The 16,539-nt window shown below is 37.0% G+C and overlaps 1 protein-coding gene across 4 annotated transcripts in view; it reads right to left on the minus strand.

Moving 5' to 3' along the window:
- The window catches only part of MDN1 (midasin AAA ATPase 1), a 94,348-nt gene that overhangs the window by 58,667 nt on the left and 19,142 nt on the right, over positions 1-16,539 (minus strand). For all 4 annotated transcript variants that reach the window (XM_032183540.1, XM_032183541.1, XM_032183539.1 and 1 more), the window contains 19 exons: positions 15,507-15,610; positions 14,370-14,514; positions 13,540-13,636; positions 12,540-12,653; positions 11,743-11,890; positions 11,448-11,558; positions 10,469-10,620; positions 9,628-9,806; positions 9,071-9,279; positions 8,392-8,538; positions 7,439-7,580; positions 7,164-7,298; positions 6,939-7,077; positions 5,866-6,004; positions 5,642-5,772; positions 3,976-4,120; positions 2,806-2,935; positions 2,003-2,233; positions 1,081-1,278 (listed from right to left, as the gene is read on the minus strand). In XM_032183540.1, the coding sequence (XP_032039431.1) occupies positions 1,081-1,278; positions 2,003-2,233; positions 2,806-2,935; positions 3,976-4,120; positions 5,642-5,772; positions 5,866-6,004; positions 6,939-7,077; positions 7,164-7,298; positions 7,439-7,580; positions 8,392-8,538; positions 9,071-9,279; positions 9,628-9,806; positions 10,469-10,620; positions 11,448-11,558; positions 11,743-11,890; positions 12,540-12,653; positions 13,540-13,636; positions 14,370-14,514; positions 15,507-15,610 (2,796 nt within the window). The remainder of the gene's footprint in view (positions 1-1,080; positions 1,279-2,002; positions 2,234-2,805; positions 2,936-3,975; positions 4,121-5,641; positions 5,773-5,865; positions 6,005-6,938; positions 7,078-7,163; positions 7,299-7,438; positions 7,581-8,391; positions 8,539-9,070; positions 9,280-9,627; positions 9,807-10,468; positions 10,621-11,447; positions 11,559-11,742; positions 11,891-12,539; positions 12,654-13,539; positions 13,637-14,369; positions 14,515-15,506; positions 15,611-16,539) is intronic.

Here is a 16,539-nt window from a genome sequence, read left to right on the forward strand (position 1 = left end):
TCTAAAAATCAAAAGCAGCTTTTCAAAATTTGGCACTGAAGGATACAATTCAGACATGTTATACAACAACATATTAATCTGTTCAATATACTGTCAGTTCTGCGAAAGAGTACTTTAACTGAAGTATGCTACTAAGCACATCTTTTCTTTCATTTCATTAGGACTTATAATGAGAGAGTACTGAGCTTCTCGTCTGTCAAATTACAACCAGTATAATGCACAGGGACACCACTCCCCAAATTCTGTAATACAGCATTGCTCAGGTTATAAATGATATTAATCGCCTATTCATTTTACAGATCTTTAAACCTGTTTGGTATGAAATAGAACCTTCCTTCTCTGATCCCTAGTGACCCAGAGGAAACTAAGAAATTTCCAAAGAGCATTACCTTGTACAATTTTATAAATGACTAACACAATCCATAGTATCAAAATGTTCAATGATGAATGACAAACACAGCACTAGGAACACACACTACATAGCTCAGTATTACCAGAAATCAGACAGGTGAACTTTCGAAAGTTCACAGCTGAATCTCTAGCACTTTTTGGTCCCCTCACTGTATTTTAGGAGCAGAAAACAGTATTTGGATAGTTCTTCTTGTGCTGACACGTGAGAAACTGAAATGCAGATGTTAAGTAACTTTGTAAAAATCACAGCCAATCTTTGAGAGGATATAGCAAGGCAGAACATTGGAGTTCTGGTTAGAATTGTACCTCGGAACGCAAGGTCCAGAATGAGCTGTAGCTTTAGGCTGAAGTTAGTGGATGTTCTGACCATGCAAAGTGACAGAAAACTATAGCTCAGAATTAAAGGTGCTTCATTACACCAAAAAACAAGTTTACTAAAACTAGGCTACTAACTAGTCATCTTACGAAGTCAAAGGAAGCAATTAACAGACACCTTAACTGCAATTATCAAACTTAGAGTCAGAAAAGCCATTTTCCTAAACTTTAGAACAAACTACCAACTGTTCTGTAACAGTTTAAGCACCCTACTTAGATATAGTTACTAACAGAACTATAGGGATTTAAAAAAAAGCACAGAAGAAATGTCCACCCACTCCCACAGTCTCTTGCCTCTTGGAATGAAAAATGGGTCAATTCCCATGAAGTCGTCCATCCACACAAACTCCTTCTCCTTTGTTCTGTCATAAATCTTTAGTTCGTTCTTCTGATAACCAGTCAGCTCAAGGAATTGACTCATTTTCTCACATAAGAATGCCAGGCATTTTTCTCGAGCTAATAAAGCTGTATCAGCTGAGCAGGATGTTGTACCTGTAATTAGGAAAGTAAGTGTTCTTCAGAACCACAACTAGGCACATTTATCTAATGACTAATGAGACTGAATTCATTCACAGATACCCATTTTGCACAGAGTTGTTTCAGGTACATATTTGGTGCTAGTACTGAAAGCACCAGCAAGCAAAAGCACTATAACAGGGAAACTGTTCCATGAGCAACAGCAGTAAGGACATTTTATTTCAAAAAGTCTTTTTTCTGCTATCACTATCATCCTGATCCCTTGTTATAGTTTCCCAAACCTTCCCCTGCATTTCTGGTGGCTTTTCACTTTTCCTTCCTCTTCCCCTCTCTCCTATTTACCAGCTGGACCAGTGGAAAACATACAGAGATGAGTTCTGAGCTACGCCCATGATACTGGCTAGTAGGACCATGCTAGCCTCCGGGCTGGGGGAGAGAGAATAACGCATGGTCATGCAGTTAAATACTGTATCATCATAGATCACTTCAGAAGACTTGATAAAAAACACATGCTTGCTTTGCTTATGTGCTTACCTTTGAGATAGTACTACTACCTGTAATTTACTTAAGCTTGCTGTATTATACAATCTCACTATTAAAACAAAAAATAACAGGATATTGTCAAATGAAAGTTAAAACGTCTACCCTAAGCGTTACCCAAAAAGAATTTTGTCTGCATTCCAAACATATTAATACAAATAACTTATTTTTGTTACCAAATCAGTGCTGAAAGACTTACCTGATCCTATTCCATCAATGTACACCAAACATGCAGCATGGACAAAAGACATCATTGGAGAAATATAAAGATTATGTTCGTTGGCAGAATCCATCTCTTCACCTTTTACCATGACATTCATAAAATTAACCCATGATAAGATGTCTCGCACGCTGAGAATACACTGGCGACCAAACTCTTGATTAGTCAGCCATTCAACGAAGTCCATCATGAGCTCTGCTATGTCTGCCCCTGAAAAAAAAAAGTTAAAAATTAATGCAATTATCAAAAGAATTTTACTGGTCAGATCTACTACATTGTCCCATAATAAGAATTGTTATAGAGTACACACAATTGTAATCCATGAATGTGGGTAGGTACTCTACTCCCTAACAGGCATGATAACCAAAGAGCAAATTTATGCCTGTGCTATGTTACAGATCCTTCTAAACTCAAGTACAAAGACAGAGTCAAGTGAATATTAACAGTGAAGCTTCTGGCAGAAAACAAAATGCCAGCTCTTTCAATAACCTTACATTGAGACTAAAATTTGGCACTGAGGGGCTGGGGATAATTCAGCTACCTAGTTGGTGAGTTAAATAAATACTGTCTTGCTCTTACTTCTGGCTAGTCACAGAACATACGCTATGAAGGAAGCACAGAGTCCATAATATTTTGTAATTGTCCCCAGAGAGAAGTGTACTTTCAATAAAAGGTACGTATCTGTGTAAATTCTGAGAAAAGCTTAACAGCAGTATATCTGTATATCTTTTTTTTTTTTTTCCTTAATCATGTTTTAAGTCCAACACACAAGAAATACCTACCTTGACACTTCATTCCAGTCAGAGACAATCCTGGATGAAGATTGTGTTTTACAATCTGTATCAAATCATCACGGCCATTGCTTTGTGGACACCATATCTCCGTAAATCTATTGCGCAATGCAGGAGAAAGCTGCAAACAAGAAGAACTACATAGCAATTCATTTCACACTACATCCCATTTTACAGTGCCACTTTTTAGATAAAAATTTTGAGTGTGTGTGGATTTTTAAAATGTCTAGTAGTGGCATCAATCCAGGATCAGCTGGTAAATGAGAAAATTTGAAGGAATATGGAACAAAAACAAGCTGGTTTGCAAGCACCAAAGCTCCATTCCATTTCAGGATGTGATGCATCAAACAATGGCTATGTAAGCTCTCTTGTCCCTTTGCTTAAAGGAATAAACTAACATAGAAATTTACCTTCAATTACAACTCCTTTCTGTAATTCCTCTTACTCTTGCCTGAATTAGCGAAGCAAATACATTAGCACAAATGCAATGCAGAAAGAAATCCTTTTTATTGTTTTACAATGAATTAATTTTGTACTGTAGAAACCATCTTAATAGACTGCCCATCTTCTTTTAAGTAAAATAAAGCTCATTTCTTAGTCCTAGGTCACAGTATCCCTTAAAGGTGTTTTTGTTGTTTTTGTTGTTTTGTTGTTTTTAAACCTGGCTTCTAAATGACTTAAAGCAGAACTTCATAAACTGATTTTTCCCACTTATTGAGAAAGGTCCTCATGAATATATTCATATTCACTGAAAATGAAAAGATGACTTCTAGCTGACTCTGAGAAGTATTAAAGAGAATAATCTGCTATGCAACTTCACACTACTCGAGACCCATGTTAGAGCTAGATTTGCTTGCTTTATGAGCCACATTTCTCGAACTTGCAATATTCTGATATCAAACCTACCTAGGGTATTTAGAAGCCTTAAGTTTTCTTCGACATTCTGCTCAGTATTGACTCACTACTGTAAAAATAATAGTACACAGTAGTGACAGGGAACAGATGTATCCTAATCCTCCTTTAGAGCTGTGAGGCAGACTCCAACCAGAAAGCACAGAATGACAGAACTGGGATAATGCATTTTTATATTGCACCTCTATCACTAAACAGTTAATATGACCAGAAGATGTATATTATACTTCCAGTCGCTTTGACATTCACCTCTTTTTTCCCAAAGTCACCTCCCGGGTTCATGGTCGCAACGATACGAAACTTCTTTCCTGCAACCAACAGCTCTACTTCATTATCCTCATCATCTTGACCACCTTTTTCAGCAAGTACCAACGTCTTCTCAGCTTCAAGAACACTAAAGGGAAGGTTTTAAAAAAAAAAATCAATTTAATTTTTTCATACTTCATTTGAAATTGTTTAAGAATGAAAGTCACAAGAATTGGCCAGATTAAACACTCATTGGTCCAAAAATTGTATTTAAAAAGCAATATAATCTGTTTGTTTTTCCTAATTGCAAACTTTTTTTTCAGTCAAAAGGAAACTTTACCCAACTTCATTGAAAAGGTTCAGCTGAAGTGATTCCTCAAATAGACTTATCTAATGTATGTAACTCACAGCTCTCCAGTTTCCAAAAACAATGGCAAAATGCATGTTCACAGGATCAGATGAAGAAATCTGCAGTGATCTATATCTCCCTATGCTGAATCTGTTTTGACTGTGACAGTAACAAGCAAGTCATCTCCTTGTCCTTATCTCAACCCACAACCTTTTTTTCATCATATCTTCTCCTTGTTTGGCTGAGGAGGTGGAGTAAGAGTGTGAGTGTGTGTGTGTGGTGCTTGGCTACCTACTTGTGTTAAACCACAATATGAAGATAAGTGAACTTTATGAAGAAAGGATAGCTGCAACGATACAATGGAAAAAAGAAAAAATAGAAGAATAAATCTAGTAACAGAGTTTGGATATGGCGGAGAAAACACCTGCTAATTAACTCAACATAAAGGATAACTGAAAAAGACTAAAAATGGGAAATACTTCTGCAAGCAGACACTCAAATGTGCATTTTAAGATTATTTTTTTTAGCAAAAAAGTAGAGAGAAAGCTAGATTCTAGTATTTGAGAAGATGCATCATTTTCAAGAACTCATTGACAATCTCAAAAATTAATATTGTAAACTAGCGATTTTGCTTGTAGTTTTATTTTCCAGCTTGCCTCATGTTGTATAATGTTTTTAGATACTGTTCAAACTGTTTTAGTTGAACTATATTTTATATTGTTCATTTCTTTATTTAGGGACATGAGCTACAGAATAACTATAGCTTCTCATCATCTTATCTTTGTCCGTATAACAAAGACAACAATTAGTGTGCAGATCAGTCTGTAACAGCACCATAAAGCCAAACAAAAAGCAACAGCTTTCACTAACTAAAACATTCAAAACAAACATTACCAGTACCAACACATCAAGCAAACCTATACATATCTGCTTTTCAATCAAATTATCTTTTATTTTTCTAGGTAGAATACGACTTTGAAGACTTCTGCAAGACAAGGCGGTTCCATCTTGTCTTACCTTAGTTATAATTTCAAGCAGCAAAAATTGTCTAAGAATTACTATGATAAAAACTAGCACCTCTAACAGATGGATGAATAAATAAATAAATAAAAAGCAAACTGGCACAGAAGTTGAAAGATGAACAAGTCTAGAATCACTTGTGTCATTCTTCCTTTCAGCAAGAATTACATTATTAAGAGAGCAGTTCGACTGGGCCAAGAAACAAGCGTGCCTAAAAAGCTAGATTTACCCTGCTCGAGCTTGTATGATGCTTCACTGAGGATACTTAATACTAAGCACATTTAAAACATACCAACATACCTGTTAAGTCTCTCTAGAACAGAATCATCAGCTAAAGAAATCTCATCAAGCAGAAAAAAACCTTCTTGTTTCATTGCTAAAACAAGAGGTCCATCACACCACTCAAACAGTCTAGAATTATCAGATTCCTCCTACGAAATGGAAAAGAAAGTGAAAAGTTATTTATAATTGTTACTTTTTGCTTCCATGGTCACAATACCAACTATTACTGATGCGAGACTAACCTGGTCGTTTGACCTCTGTCTGACTGGCCGCAGTCCTCCCAGGAAGTCTGAAGTCTCCATGTGCAAGTGGCAGTTCACTGAGTATAGCTTCTGATTTGTTAACGCTGCAAAGATCTGACAAATGGTAGTTTTACCACACCTGCAAAAAAGTCATTTAATTGAAAGGGCAAGAGTAAAAACAAAGCTCCTTTTGGCCAGGATTCATACTTTCCTTGAAGATCTATGAGGTAAGGCCCTCAGCATGCAAATTCCTTTCTATTCCTTTCCTTGAGATAAGCGAATGGAAGGTGAGGCCATTATTGGCACAACTGTTGCTGACTTGCACAAGATACATTTAATTAAAATTTAAATCAATATCTGCACTGATGGACTTCTACAGGCTCAAAAGCAAATTATTCCAGCCTGCCCCTACGAAGCAGTCTGAACATTTCAAGTGAACTGGAGATACTATCTGTCTGGACCATGCCTAAGTCTGAAGAAATAAACTGCTGAGTACCCAGAGTTCCCATTTTGCATAAGATACTACTTTTCCCTTTTCTGGTGTCTTTCTTCCTTTCTCTCCCATAAAAATCTAGTCCCTAAATTTAAAACCAGCACAGTAGCAGACAGCACCTATTTTTATGACCTCCTTGAGAGCAGACAGGAGTGGTGGAAAAGAAAGAAACCTCTACCACACCTATGTTCTCTCCCCACCTTAAGACATGCAACATGCATGTGCTCTCAAACAGCAAACTGCCACAATTCCCCCAAATGGCTTTGACAGTGACACACAGTAAGATTCTATAGGGCAACTTGTAGAAAGTAGAAACAAAAGACAGTCCCTTTCAATTTTACTACTTTCTATATAATTTCTTTGTAGTTACACACAATGAAGACAATCCTGTTAAAGACTTAGGCTGAAAGATGTGATTGCCACTCCTCAAAAGGTACTGTGGAAAACAGCAGTTGCAATTCTGCCGTGTCAGAGGCTTAAATGTCCCAGATCAAAGAAGCACTGAAGCCTACTTAACCATTTTGCATTGGACTGAGATGCTGCCCTACAAAAAAAAATACATCAAAAAAAGCACAGTTACCCAGTGTCTCCCACCAGCAGTACTGGTTCACCAAACTCCAGGGCTCTTCCCACCAAAATGGCAAGTCTCCTCATCCCTTGAGTCCAGACAACGTGGTTAAAATCTCTGCCCATCACTGACATCTGTGTGGAGAATTTAGCTGCACAACACAAAGCAATCTGTCAGCTTCAGGCACATCTAGAGGACTACAAATACTTTTTTTTTTTTTTCCCCTAGGAAACTCACCCAGTAGCTTTTTGACGCTTTCCCCTGAGAAGAGAGACTCAGGATATATTTTTTTCTTGAAATGCTTTTCAAGGACTCTCTTTATAACATCCACCTCCTCTTCTTTCCTAACTCTGCCTGCCAGAAGCATAAAACCTATAAAACAAGGGAAGAGAAAAATCAATTATTACCAGGTTAATAAGCAACAAAATATATACATACACTTAATAATTGGGGCTAGAAAGCAATTCTGCAGAGACACTTTAAAAAAAACTGAAGAAAGTAGCATAGCTCACCATCATTTGCTAAGTGCTGAAGCCAGTCGTAATCCTTTTCCAGCTGTTCTGCCAATCTGTACCTTTCACCCCAACGGAACAGATCCCGCAAGGTAATGAACCCATGCTTCCCAGCAAAAACTGTTGAACCTCTGCGGTAAGACTGTCATAATAGCAAAACATGAGACATTTTTTCAGGAACTTGTCTGACCGCTTTAAGCAAGATTAATATGACATTCATTCAAACGAGCTGTATGCAAAAAAAAAAAAAAAACCCAACCCACAGACCCAAATTACTTATATGTAGGCAATTTGCTAGGTACTCAGGAACAAAATAATATAATTAAGTAATAAGTAAAAATAAGAAAATAGGTACATGGATTAAAACAAGATCCAGGCAAAAGATTAGGTTCTATACCAAAATGGATGTTAGCACTTCTTTAGTTTATTTTTCTATATTGAAGTAAAGTAAAACTTAGAACACCCAGTCTAGAAAGCTACAGGAAAAAGCGTGCTCTGATTTGTGCTTCTGCAATTGCTTTAAAATATGAGATAGTTTTAGCTAGTTACTAAGTTTTAACTGTTTGTAGGAGTATCAGAACACAGCCCAAATTGTCGCTTAAAAATAGTACCAAATTTAGCGTGGCCGAACAACTGCTACAAATCTATTATTACATTTTCCACTCAGGCCAAAGAATGATTTTATACTTTAAATCACAAGGCCTTCAGTTATTAATTTTCTTGTCACTGTTCTTGCTGCTAGCCTTCTTCCAAATCCAATATCACCTTCCTTGCTTCTTTATCCTAACCACTGAATTAATTACTTTAGTTGTGGATTATTTTCACTCAGTTGTGGTTTTACATCTGCCAGTTCACAAGACCGCCCTCCAAAAGGGATCTGTACTTAGTGCCAAAATACACCTTCTACAAAAGGCCCGAGAAACGCTTTCTACAAAAAGAAGAAAGACTCATACTTGCAGGTCTAACATGACTTTGACAAGCTTGCTGCAATAAGAAGGTGGCAAACTGCATCTCTTGTGCAGGATGGTTTCCAGTTCAGCACTTGGCAGTTCATCAAAATGCAGTTCCACAAAACGATTTCTAAAGGCTCTAGACAAAACCTAAAATGAGAAAATGTTATTGCTTGAACTTTTCCTTCAATATTGCTTATGTTACATATCTCTTCCTATATATCCTAAGGAATATGGTTAGTCCCATAGTATGCAAATTAGCATACACACATAAATGTAGGAAGAAAGCATAAGAGACAGTCTAGGTAAGGACAAGACCTTAAAACCAGGCAATAATTTAAGTCAAGTCTCTTCTCCAGCACTCTTGAACAAGAAATGTGGCATCAAATACAACATATTTGAACTCCTCATTCAGTAAAGCACTTAAATCTCAGCTATTCAAAATGAATTAGAGATTTAGTATCTTCAGAACAAGCATCTAACCCGAACAGAATCCAGTTGTACTGGAAGTCATTCCACAAACACCTCAACCCTGTACCTCTTGAGAGTTTCATATTAATTCTGTACTATCCATCAGAAAGTTTTCATGTTATACTTCTACATTTAAGGACTCATTTCTCTAGAGTTGGAGTTACTCAAAGGCCTAGAGTTGGAGTTACCCAAAGGAAACGATTACACAGACCTTCCTGCCACCATAGAGACCTGGAGGATTCTGCGTAGCAAAAAGCATGAAGCGAGGGGCAGCTTTGACAACTTCCTGAGTCTCGGTAATGAACAGCTCCCTGTTATCATCCAACAATCGGTTGAGAGCTTCCAGAACATCAGTGGGTGCCAAATTCAGTTCATCTAGTACAATCCAGTAACCCTTTCTCATTGCATCTATGAGAATGCCTTAAGAGGGAACAAAGTATTCTAGTTAAAATCTAACAAACTAAACCAGAGCAAGCATTGAGACAGTTTTAGCAATGAGTTTTGACTCGGTATAAATATTAATTCAGAGGAAAGCAACAGTATTAAGTCATTTGATTACTTTCTTTGTTATATGCAGTAGGACAAGTAGCTATGAGATAAATGTGAACTCAAAAAATCACTGAAATTCACATGACTATCATAGGCAAATACTAGTAACTTTATAGAAGGTCCTCTCTCCATTGTGATAAAACAGGCACATTGGGCAGAAGAGAAAGCAAGCACTGAAATAAGACATGAATTTGAAATGAATGTAATATCCCCACTCACCTTCCTTAAACACCAACTTCCCAGAGGCATCTGATGTGTAACAGCCAATATATTCCTGGATGTCAGTATGCTCGTGATTGTTAATCCTGACACAATGGTTCCCAGTAGCAGCAGCCAACCAGCGAATTAAACTGGTTTTACCAACAGAAGTCTCTCCTTGAATCAGTACTGGATGAGTCCTAAAAGGTACAACCAAAACAACAATTTAAAAGCATATATCTTCCTCACATACAAGGTAACAGCATTATTTGGAATTCAAAATTTCCATAGATCCTTTTGTAACAGCATTACCAAAATACCATGATTTAACTCATTTTGAATTTCTAAGATCATATACTAAAATGGTAACATAAGTAACTTAACCCCCAAGTGCTAACTGCTACCCACAAAGTTTATTGTGAGGGTATTGAGGCCCTGGCACAGGCTGCCCAGAGGAGCTGTGGATGCCCCATCCCTGGAGGTGCTCAAGGCCAGGCTGGATGGGGCTTTGGGCAACCCGGTCTGGTGAGAGGTGTCCCTGCCCATGGCAGGGTGGGGTGGAATTAGATGATCTTTAAGGTCCCTTCCAATCCAAACCATTCTGTGATTCTGTAAGTTTTTTAATGACAGTGTGAAATAAGCAGGTCATTCTAACTGCTAATTTCTAGATTATCACTTAAATAAAATTCATTATAGCAATAAAATAGTTTAAGAAGAAAATAGCTATATAAATTCAAATCAGTGTATAATGAAAAGTTAACTATAAAAGGAAAATGGACATTACTAAGGCTAAACAAAGACTAGGTGACACAATAATATTTAACTTTATACTAACAGAAAAAAACAAACAACACAGACATACCCTGCAGACACAACTCTGACAATGTCTTTCAGATTAAGCTTAACTGAAGGGGTTAGCACGTAAGTCTCATCTATCGTAGGTTCTTTATCCCCAGCTGAAATCCAGTATCCTTCTATATTTATAAATTTTTCTCCTTGGGGTTTTGGTATTTGCTGAGGAGAGATGACAGCGAAAGTAAAGATTATACAAATGAGTTTCAATTTGCTAATGAAGACAACTACTGTTATACCACCATAACATTCTCTAAGAAGTCATTTTAAATTACTCCCTGAGCACTCCTGCAGTAAGCAGTCCCCTTGTCACAGAATACAAATTACATGAAAAGCCTGAGCATATTATTTCAAGGTCACGAAGCAGGAGTCTTTGCCAGCACCATGAAAAACTGTTTCCCAAGACATTCTCCCAACACATTTTGAAATAAAAAACAGTTTGCCATTTGGAAGTGTAACTTTTCGTATTCATAATAGTTGCTGCCATGAAGGTTTTTATTCTGAAACAAATACGCATCTCTTACAACTGGCTTCCCTACCCCAGCTGCCCACTCAGCCATGCAAACGCATTCTGGGCTCTCAGAACTAGTAAGGTTCTTCCTTTCCCACTAGAGACAAACCAAAGATGTTTGCTTCATATCCATATGTTCAGCATTTGGAATCTAAAAATGAAAAGCCTGTGAAAGCTCCTCAAAAACCTGTAAGCTTTACAATTGGAGTCACTATTATAGTAAGCTGCCTACACTTGACAAAATCACCTGTCCCTTTTTTTTTTTTTAAAAACTAATAAACCAGCTAACATATAAGCATTTAATATAGAAACAGAATTATTAAGGAAATGCACTTAGAAGAAAAATAAAGTTCTTTCATACAGAAAAAAACATGACTGTGGTTGTGTGAAGGAAGTGTGGGAGAAAAGGCACAGAATGCTACTCAAAATAAATTCTACTCTGAATACCAATCTGCTCAAAGTAGGCTTTGTTACATACCTGCTTAAGAAGACTTTTGATATTGCCAGAGACTATATGCTGGCAAATGAGCTTTTGAACTATTGGATGAGAAGTCCTGTCAAGCTGAGTCAGAAAGCTCAAACAGAAGCCCTAAGAAAAAAGTGATTGTTAGTGAATAAATGAAAAATTATTAGGAGGAAAAACAAACAAAAAAACAAACAATTAAAAGAATCATTTGACTTCAACACTGTACTCAGAAGTACAGTGTTTTCCTTTACCCAAACAGAGTCCGTAGTGAATACAAAAAGAAATAAAGCCCAACATAGGTAATCACCTCATACAGTGAGCGTGGTATGCTGCTACACGGATTAGATGCTGCAAATCTCAATGCCCTGCAAAGCGTACGGAGACTGTAGTGAGGTCTGTGGCCAGTTCCATCCACCAGCTTTGTTTCTGCTTCCTTTCTCACAGCTAAGTAAAAGCTGCAAAAATAAGAGTGAAACCAGTTTCAGTTACATAGTGTTTTTACTCATTAGAGCATTGCTCTAAGGAAGTAGTCCCAAAGATTGAGGAACACAAACTTATCTCCAACTGCTGCTTTCTTTAGAAGCTCTAGACTGGGAAAACCATGCCACGCTCTGCTATCAGTATAGTCAGTGAAACAAAGCAATAGAACATTTCAGGACCTTATTTTTGAGAGAGCTTGATACACAGAGAATAACTATAAACTAGAAGTATCCTAAGCACTTAACAGTTCTTCAGTGAGATTATATGCCTTATTCTATGGGAAACAAAGGTTACTTGTTAAACACACAAGATTTTAATTGATGAAACCTAGAGAAAAAAAAACGTTTTTGTTCTACATCCCTAAGTCGGAAAATAAAGTTGCAACAACAGTGTTTTTTAACTGGTGTCACCAAGAAAGCATTTCTGAAATAGAGAAAGCGAATTTCCTCCCCATGAGTACAGAAACATTCAGAATGAAGAGGATGCCTGCTTTCTAAGGCTGTGAGAATTGCTATGTATGGAGCACTATTGTGTTTCCTTAAACAGTCTAACCACAGATTAGTTGTGTACTTCCTTTTTGTGCTTTACTGCATCAAGGATTTCAGGATATTACAACCAACTTACTTCACAATTCCTTGCACTGTGTTTTTGCTCACATTCAAGCCTCTAAGGTAATCCATAATAAGAACTTGCAAGTCTCCTTCATTTCTCAATTCTTCTACGTAAAGTTCAGTAAACCTGTAAGAGTCAAATCAATCCATAACATTTAGACATCTGACAACATAAGAAAAAAATTCTGAAAATTCTTTTTGACAAATGCAAATATAAATTCATTTGAACTTAACAAGCCACACAGAATATTTCAGCTTCATTGTTCTGCATCACATTTTTTTTTTCATTATTAACCCCAGGGAGGTAGTAACAATTAAAACTTACTTTCTCACTAATAACTGCAAATGATTGGTTGCATGTAGTAAGTGCATATTTATACTTTTACACAGTGTTTGTGAAACTGATGAAAGACTACATGTGCAACTTCTGGAAAAACTGTATCAAATACAAGTGGAAGATCTCTGCATTTGTGAACAGTAGTGAGGAATGAATTTGCCACAACTCCAGTTTTCCCAGCCACAGCTTAAATTCCAGTATTCTAAATATTGTGCATCTGTTCTACCATGTAATCCACATTTCTTCCGAGAGAACAAATTTTAATACATAGATTTTTGCAAGGATCATCAGCACTTACAAGTTGGCACGTGTAAGGCTGCTGAAGATACATGAAACATTTGCCTTTATTATCTCCAGTAGGCATATGAACTGCTGCAGAAGCACTACCAGGCACTGACATTTTAATTGTAAAAAAAAGATCATTCAACCTGTCCCCAGTCACAACACTCTACACTACTGCTAGACCCTTTGTTCATGTTCAGCAGCTTTACATACGTATTTTCCTGATACTATAAAAAAACTTCACCATTGATGTGGAATTCACCTACCACAGGAAGCTAGATTTCAGACTTTTCCTGAGGCTTCAAATAAGGCATTCTTTGCTGGGTCAATTCATAAAGCTAGTTAAAGTCATGGTCTTTTTCAGAGTTTAAGTATTTTATTTTTTTTTTCCCACCTGTTTCTTATTCCTGGAGGGAGATTTCTCTTTCCAACATCTGTAGCTGGATTCATGCATGCAAACAAGCGAAAATCAGGGTGACGTACAAGAGGCTCTAAAGGAAAATAGGCATGCAACAAAGGATTAGTTAGACACAGGATACTTATTACATTAAGTAAATTTCTTCTAAACCGGTTTTCTATTACTGCATTACAATGTTTTCTTGAAATGCCAAGATGGTAAGTCTTTAGAGAGTAACACCATAGAATTTCTTAGAAGTATTACTGCATCTTTACAACAGCCATAGGAAGTGGAACCTTTACTATGACTTGTGCATAGCAGCATGTTTTTACAACACTGGATATTTCTCAAGTTATACAAACCCTAAAATGAGAAACTCCTTTTGTGTCTTTCAGAACAATGGGCAGCACTTCTGTCAGCCAGAAAGAAAGGACAGCCTCAGGAGCTCACAGAACATTTGTCTCTAGTTGCAGCTCTAGAATATACTATTTAGCAGTTGCATTTTTCACCTTTGCATCTGTACTGGGTCTGGCTGTGATGGAGTTATCTTTCTTCATAGCAGTCCCCATGGTGCTGCATTTTGTATTTGGGTCTCAAACACTGTTAATAACACACTGAGGTTTTGCCTGCTGCTGAATTGTGCTTGCACAGCCTTATGTTATTCCCCCCCACATCTCATCAAGTGGCCGGGGGATGAGCAAAGCTGAGAAGTGACGCAGCTAGGGCAGCTGTCCCAAATGGGCCAAAGGCATAAAAAACATCGTGTTCAGCAATATGAACTGAACAGAGGAAGAAGGGATGGGGATTTTTGAATATAGAAATAGTACCTGTGTCTCCTCTGTCTAATAACACCAGTGACCCAGATGATCCTTCCAATAAACCACTCAGACACTCTAAAGTCTCTGCTGCAGCCAAGTTAATCTCGTCCAACAAAATCCACTCTCCTTTTTTTACTGCTTGTGCCAGAGTACCCTAAAAAGAAGATTTGTTAATCGTATCACTAGCAGTAATATCTCATCTAAAGCATCAGCATATTGGAAATACTTGTACTGCAGTCTATGGGTTGATTAGATGAATGTCAGTCTTAGATTTATTTTTTTTTTTTTTACAGCAATAGCAGTTTTTCTGCTCTCCCTCAATGACAGCAATTACTTTGTAAGTCATAAAAGCCAGACAGTTATCACACTTAACTACCATTTAGATTTGCACATTTATAACAGAATTAACCTTTCTGGTTTGTACAATGTTGCCTGTCACTGATATCTATCACTGTGGTGCACAAGCTTCACTGACAACACTAAGAATAAGATGGTTTATCTAAAGAAAAATCAATGAATGTCTAACAGAGTATTGCATTTCTCAGTGAGCTACTTTATAAATTAAAACTATATTCAGGTCAAAGGTTCCCCAACAATTTATATAGTCATTTTCAGGAAGAGGGATGGTCATTTATATAAAATTTAAGAGCATGTGTTCAGACCACCAGGATGACAAGGAATAGCCATGCGCAAAACATTATAGTTTCCCCATTACATACAATGCCACTAGACCATTATACCATGGGTTTGAACTGTTTCAAAAGCAATTTACTTCCAGAAACATAGTACAGATTCTTATTATTAAATACTTCACATGAACCCCTAGGCATGAGTATGTCCTACTGCAGATTGGTCAAAATGTATTTGTAATCTCATCCATTTAAAAAGATTATGTGCTATACTGCTGATATTCTTTTATCATACCAGCCTTAACCTTTACTATACAGCATTCATTTAACATGTTACCACCAACATTCTTTTTCTCCTTTCCTCCCCTTCAAGTTGTTTCACATAGTTATCATGAAACAATTTCTACTTTGCAGCAAGAGATTTTTGCCAGGATTTTATTTATATAATACTGCTTTCAACATCTTATAAATGTTCTTCCTCATTCTTCCCAGCATCAAAATGCAAAACTCTAAATACCTCCACAAATGCGAAGAGAAGAGCATTTTCTGTCATTCTCATCTGTTGATGAGCATGATTCAGTTTAAGACCAAATGCCTCCCACTTCTCCTTCAGTGGTGAACCTGTAATCAAAACAAAATTTGAGTTTGCACCAACACAACAATAGCACACAAATACTTAGAAACAGTATTTTATAGAATCATAACATTGTTTAAGTTGGAAAAGGCCTTCAAGATCAAGTCCAACTGCCAACCTGACCTACCAAGTCCCGTCACTAAACCATATCAATATCCACATGTATTGGTGCTTGAAACAGCTTGATAGACAAGGCTAAACTTGGCTGAGCACCAGAAACATTCAAGTTCTACAGAAGACAACATTATTGACATATAGGTAATTTGCTATTCATTGTAAAGTATCCTAGCTTAGAACATTTATGCTGGCAATTCACTTGAATCAACATCACTCTAATTCCCAAGGACATAGAGAGTCATTTCAGAAAATAAAAGCAAATTTACAAGCCTTACAACGGAACAAATTAACAATGAACAGTTCAGTATCAGTAAAAATTCTGTTGCTTAAAAGTTATAGAGTTGTTTACTGTTGTACTTATTTCAGTTACTTGCTTAAAGTCACAGCTTGATGCATCTGCAGCATCATGACTTAAACTGCCAGCTTTGCAAGTTACAGTAGATTTCAGCCTTCCTCTATTTATTTTAGCATTGTCGATAATTGCAGTAAGTGCTCTTTAATGCTTCATCTTTTTTTGACATTTGTGTGTATTTGTTTTTATATCTGCATATTCAGAGGAATCAGTCAAAAGAAAGGGGAAGAAGAGGTTCTTAAGTTTACTTGGCCCATACTGCATGAAAGCTACAACTTCATTTGTTTAGCAGGTCTAGGACCAGAAACCACTCAATGTAAGGCACAGTATGAGTATTTCATCTGTCCTAAGTAGGTAGTGAAGTATAAAACAAGAAAAACTGTTACTCGGAAACAAAGGACAGCAAATCACAACAAGGCACTGGTCAAGTCAGCATCACCAACACTG

This window comes from Aythya fuligula, chromosome 3 (assembly GCF_009819795.1).
Source record: "Aythya fuligula isolate bAytFul2 chromosome 3, bAytFul2.pri, whole genome shotgun sequence".
In the NCBI taxonomy this organism is placed as follows: Eukaryota; Metazoa; Chordata; class Aves; order Anseriformes; family Anatidae; genus Aythya; species Aythya fuligula.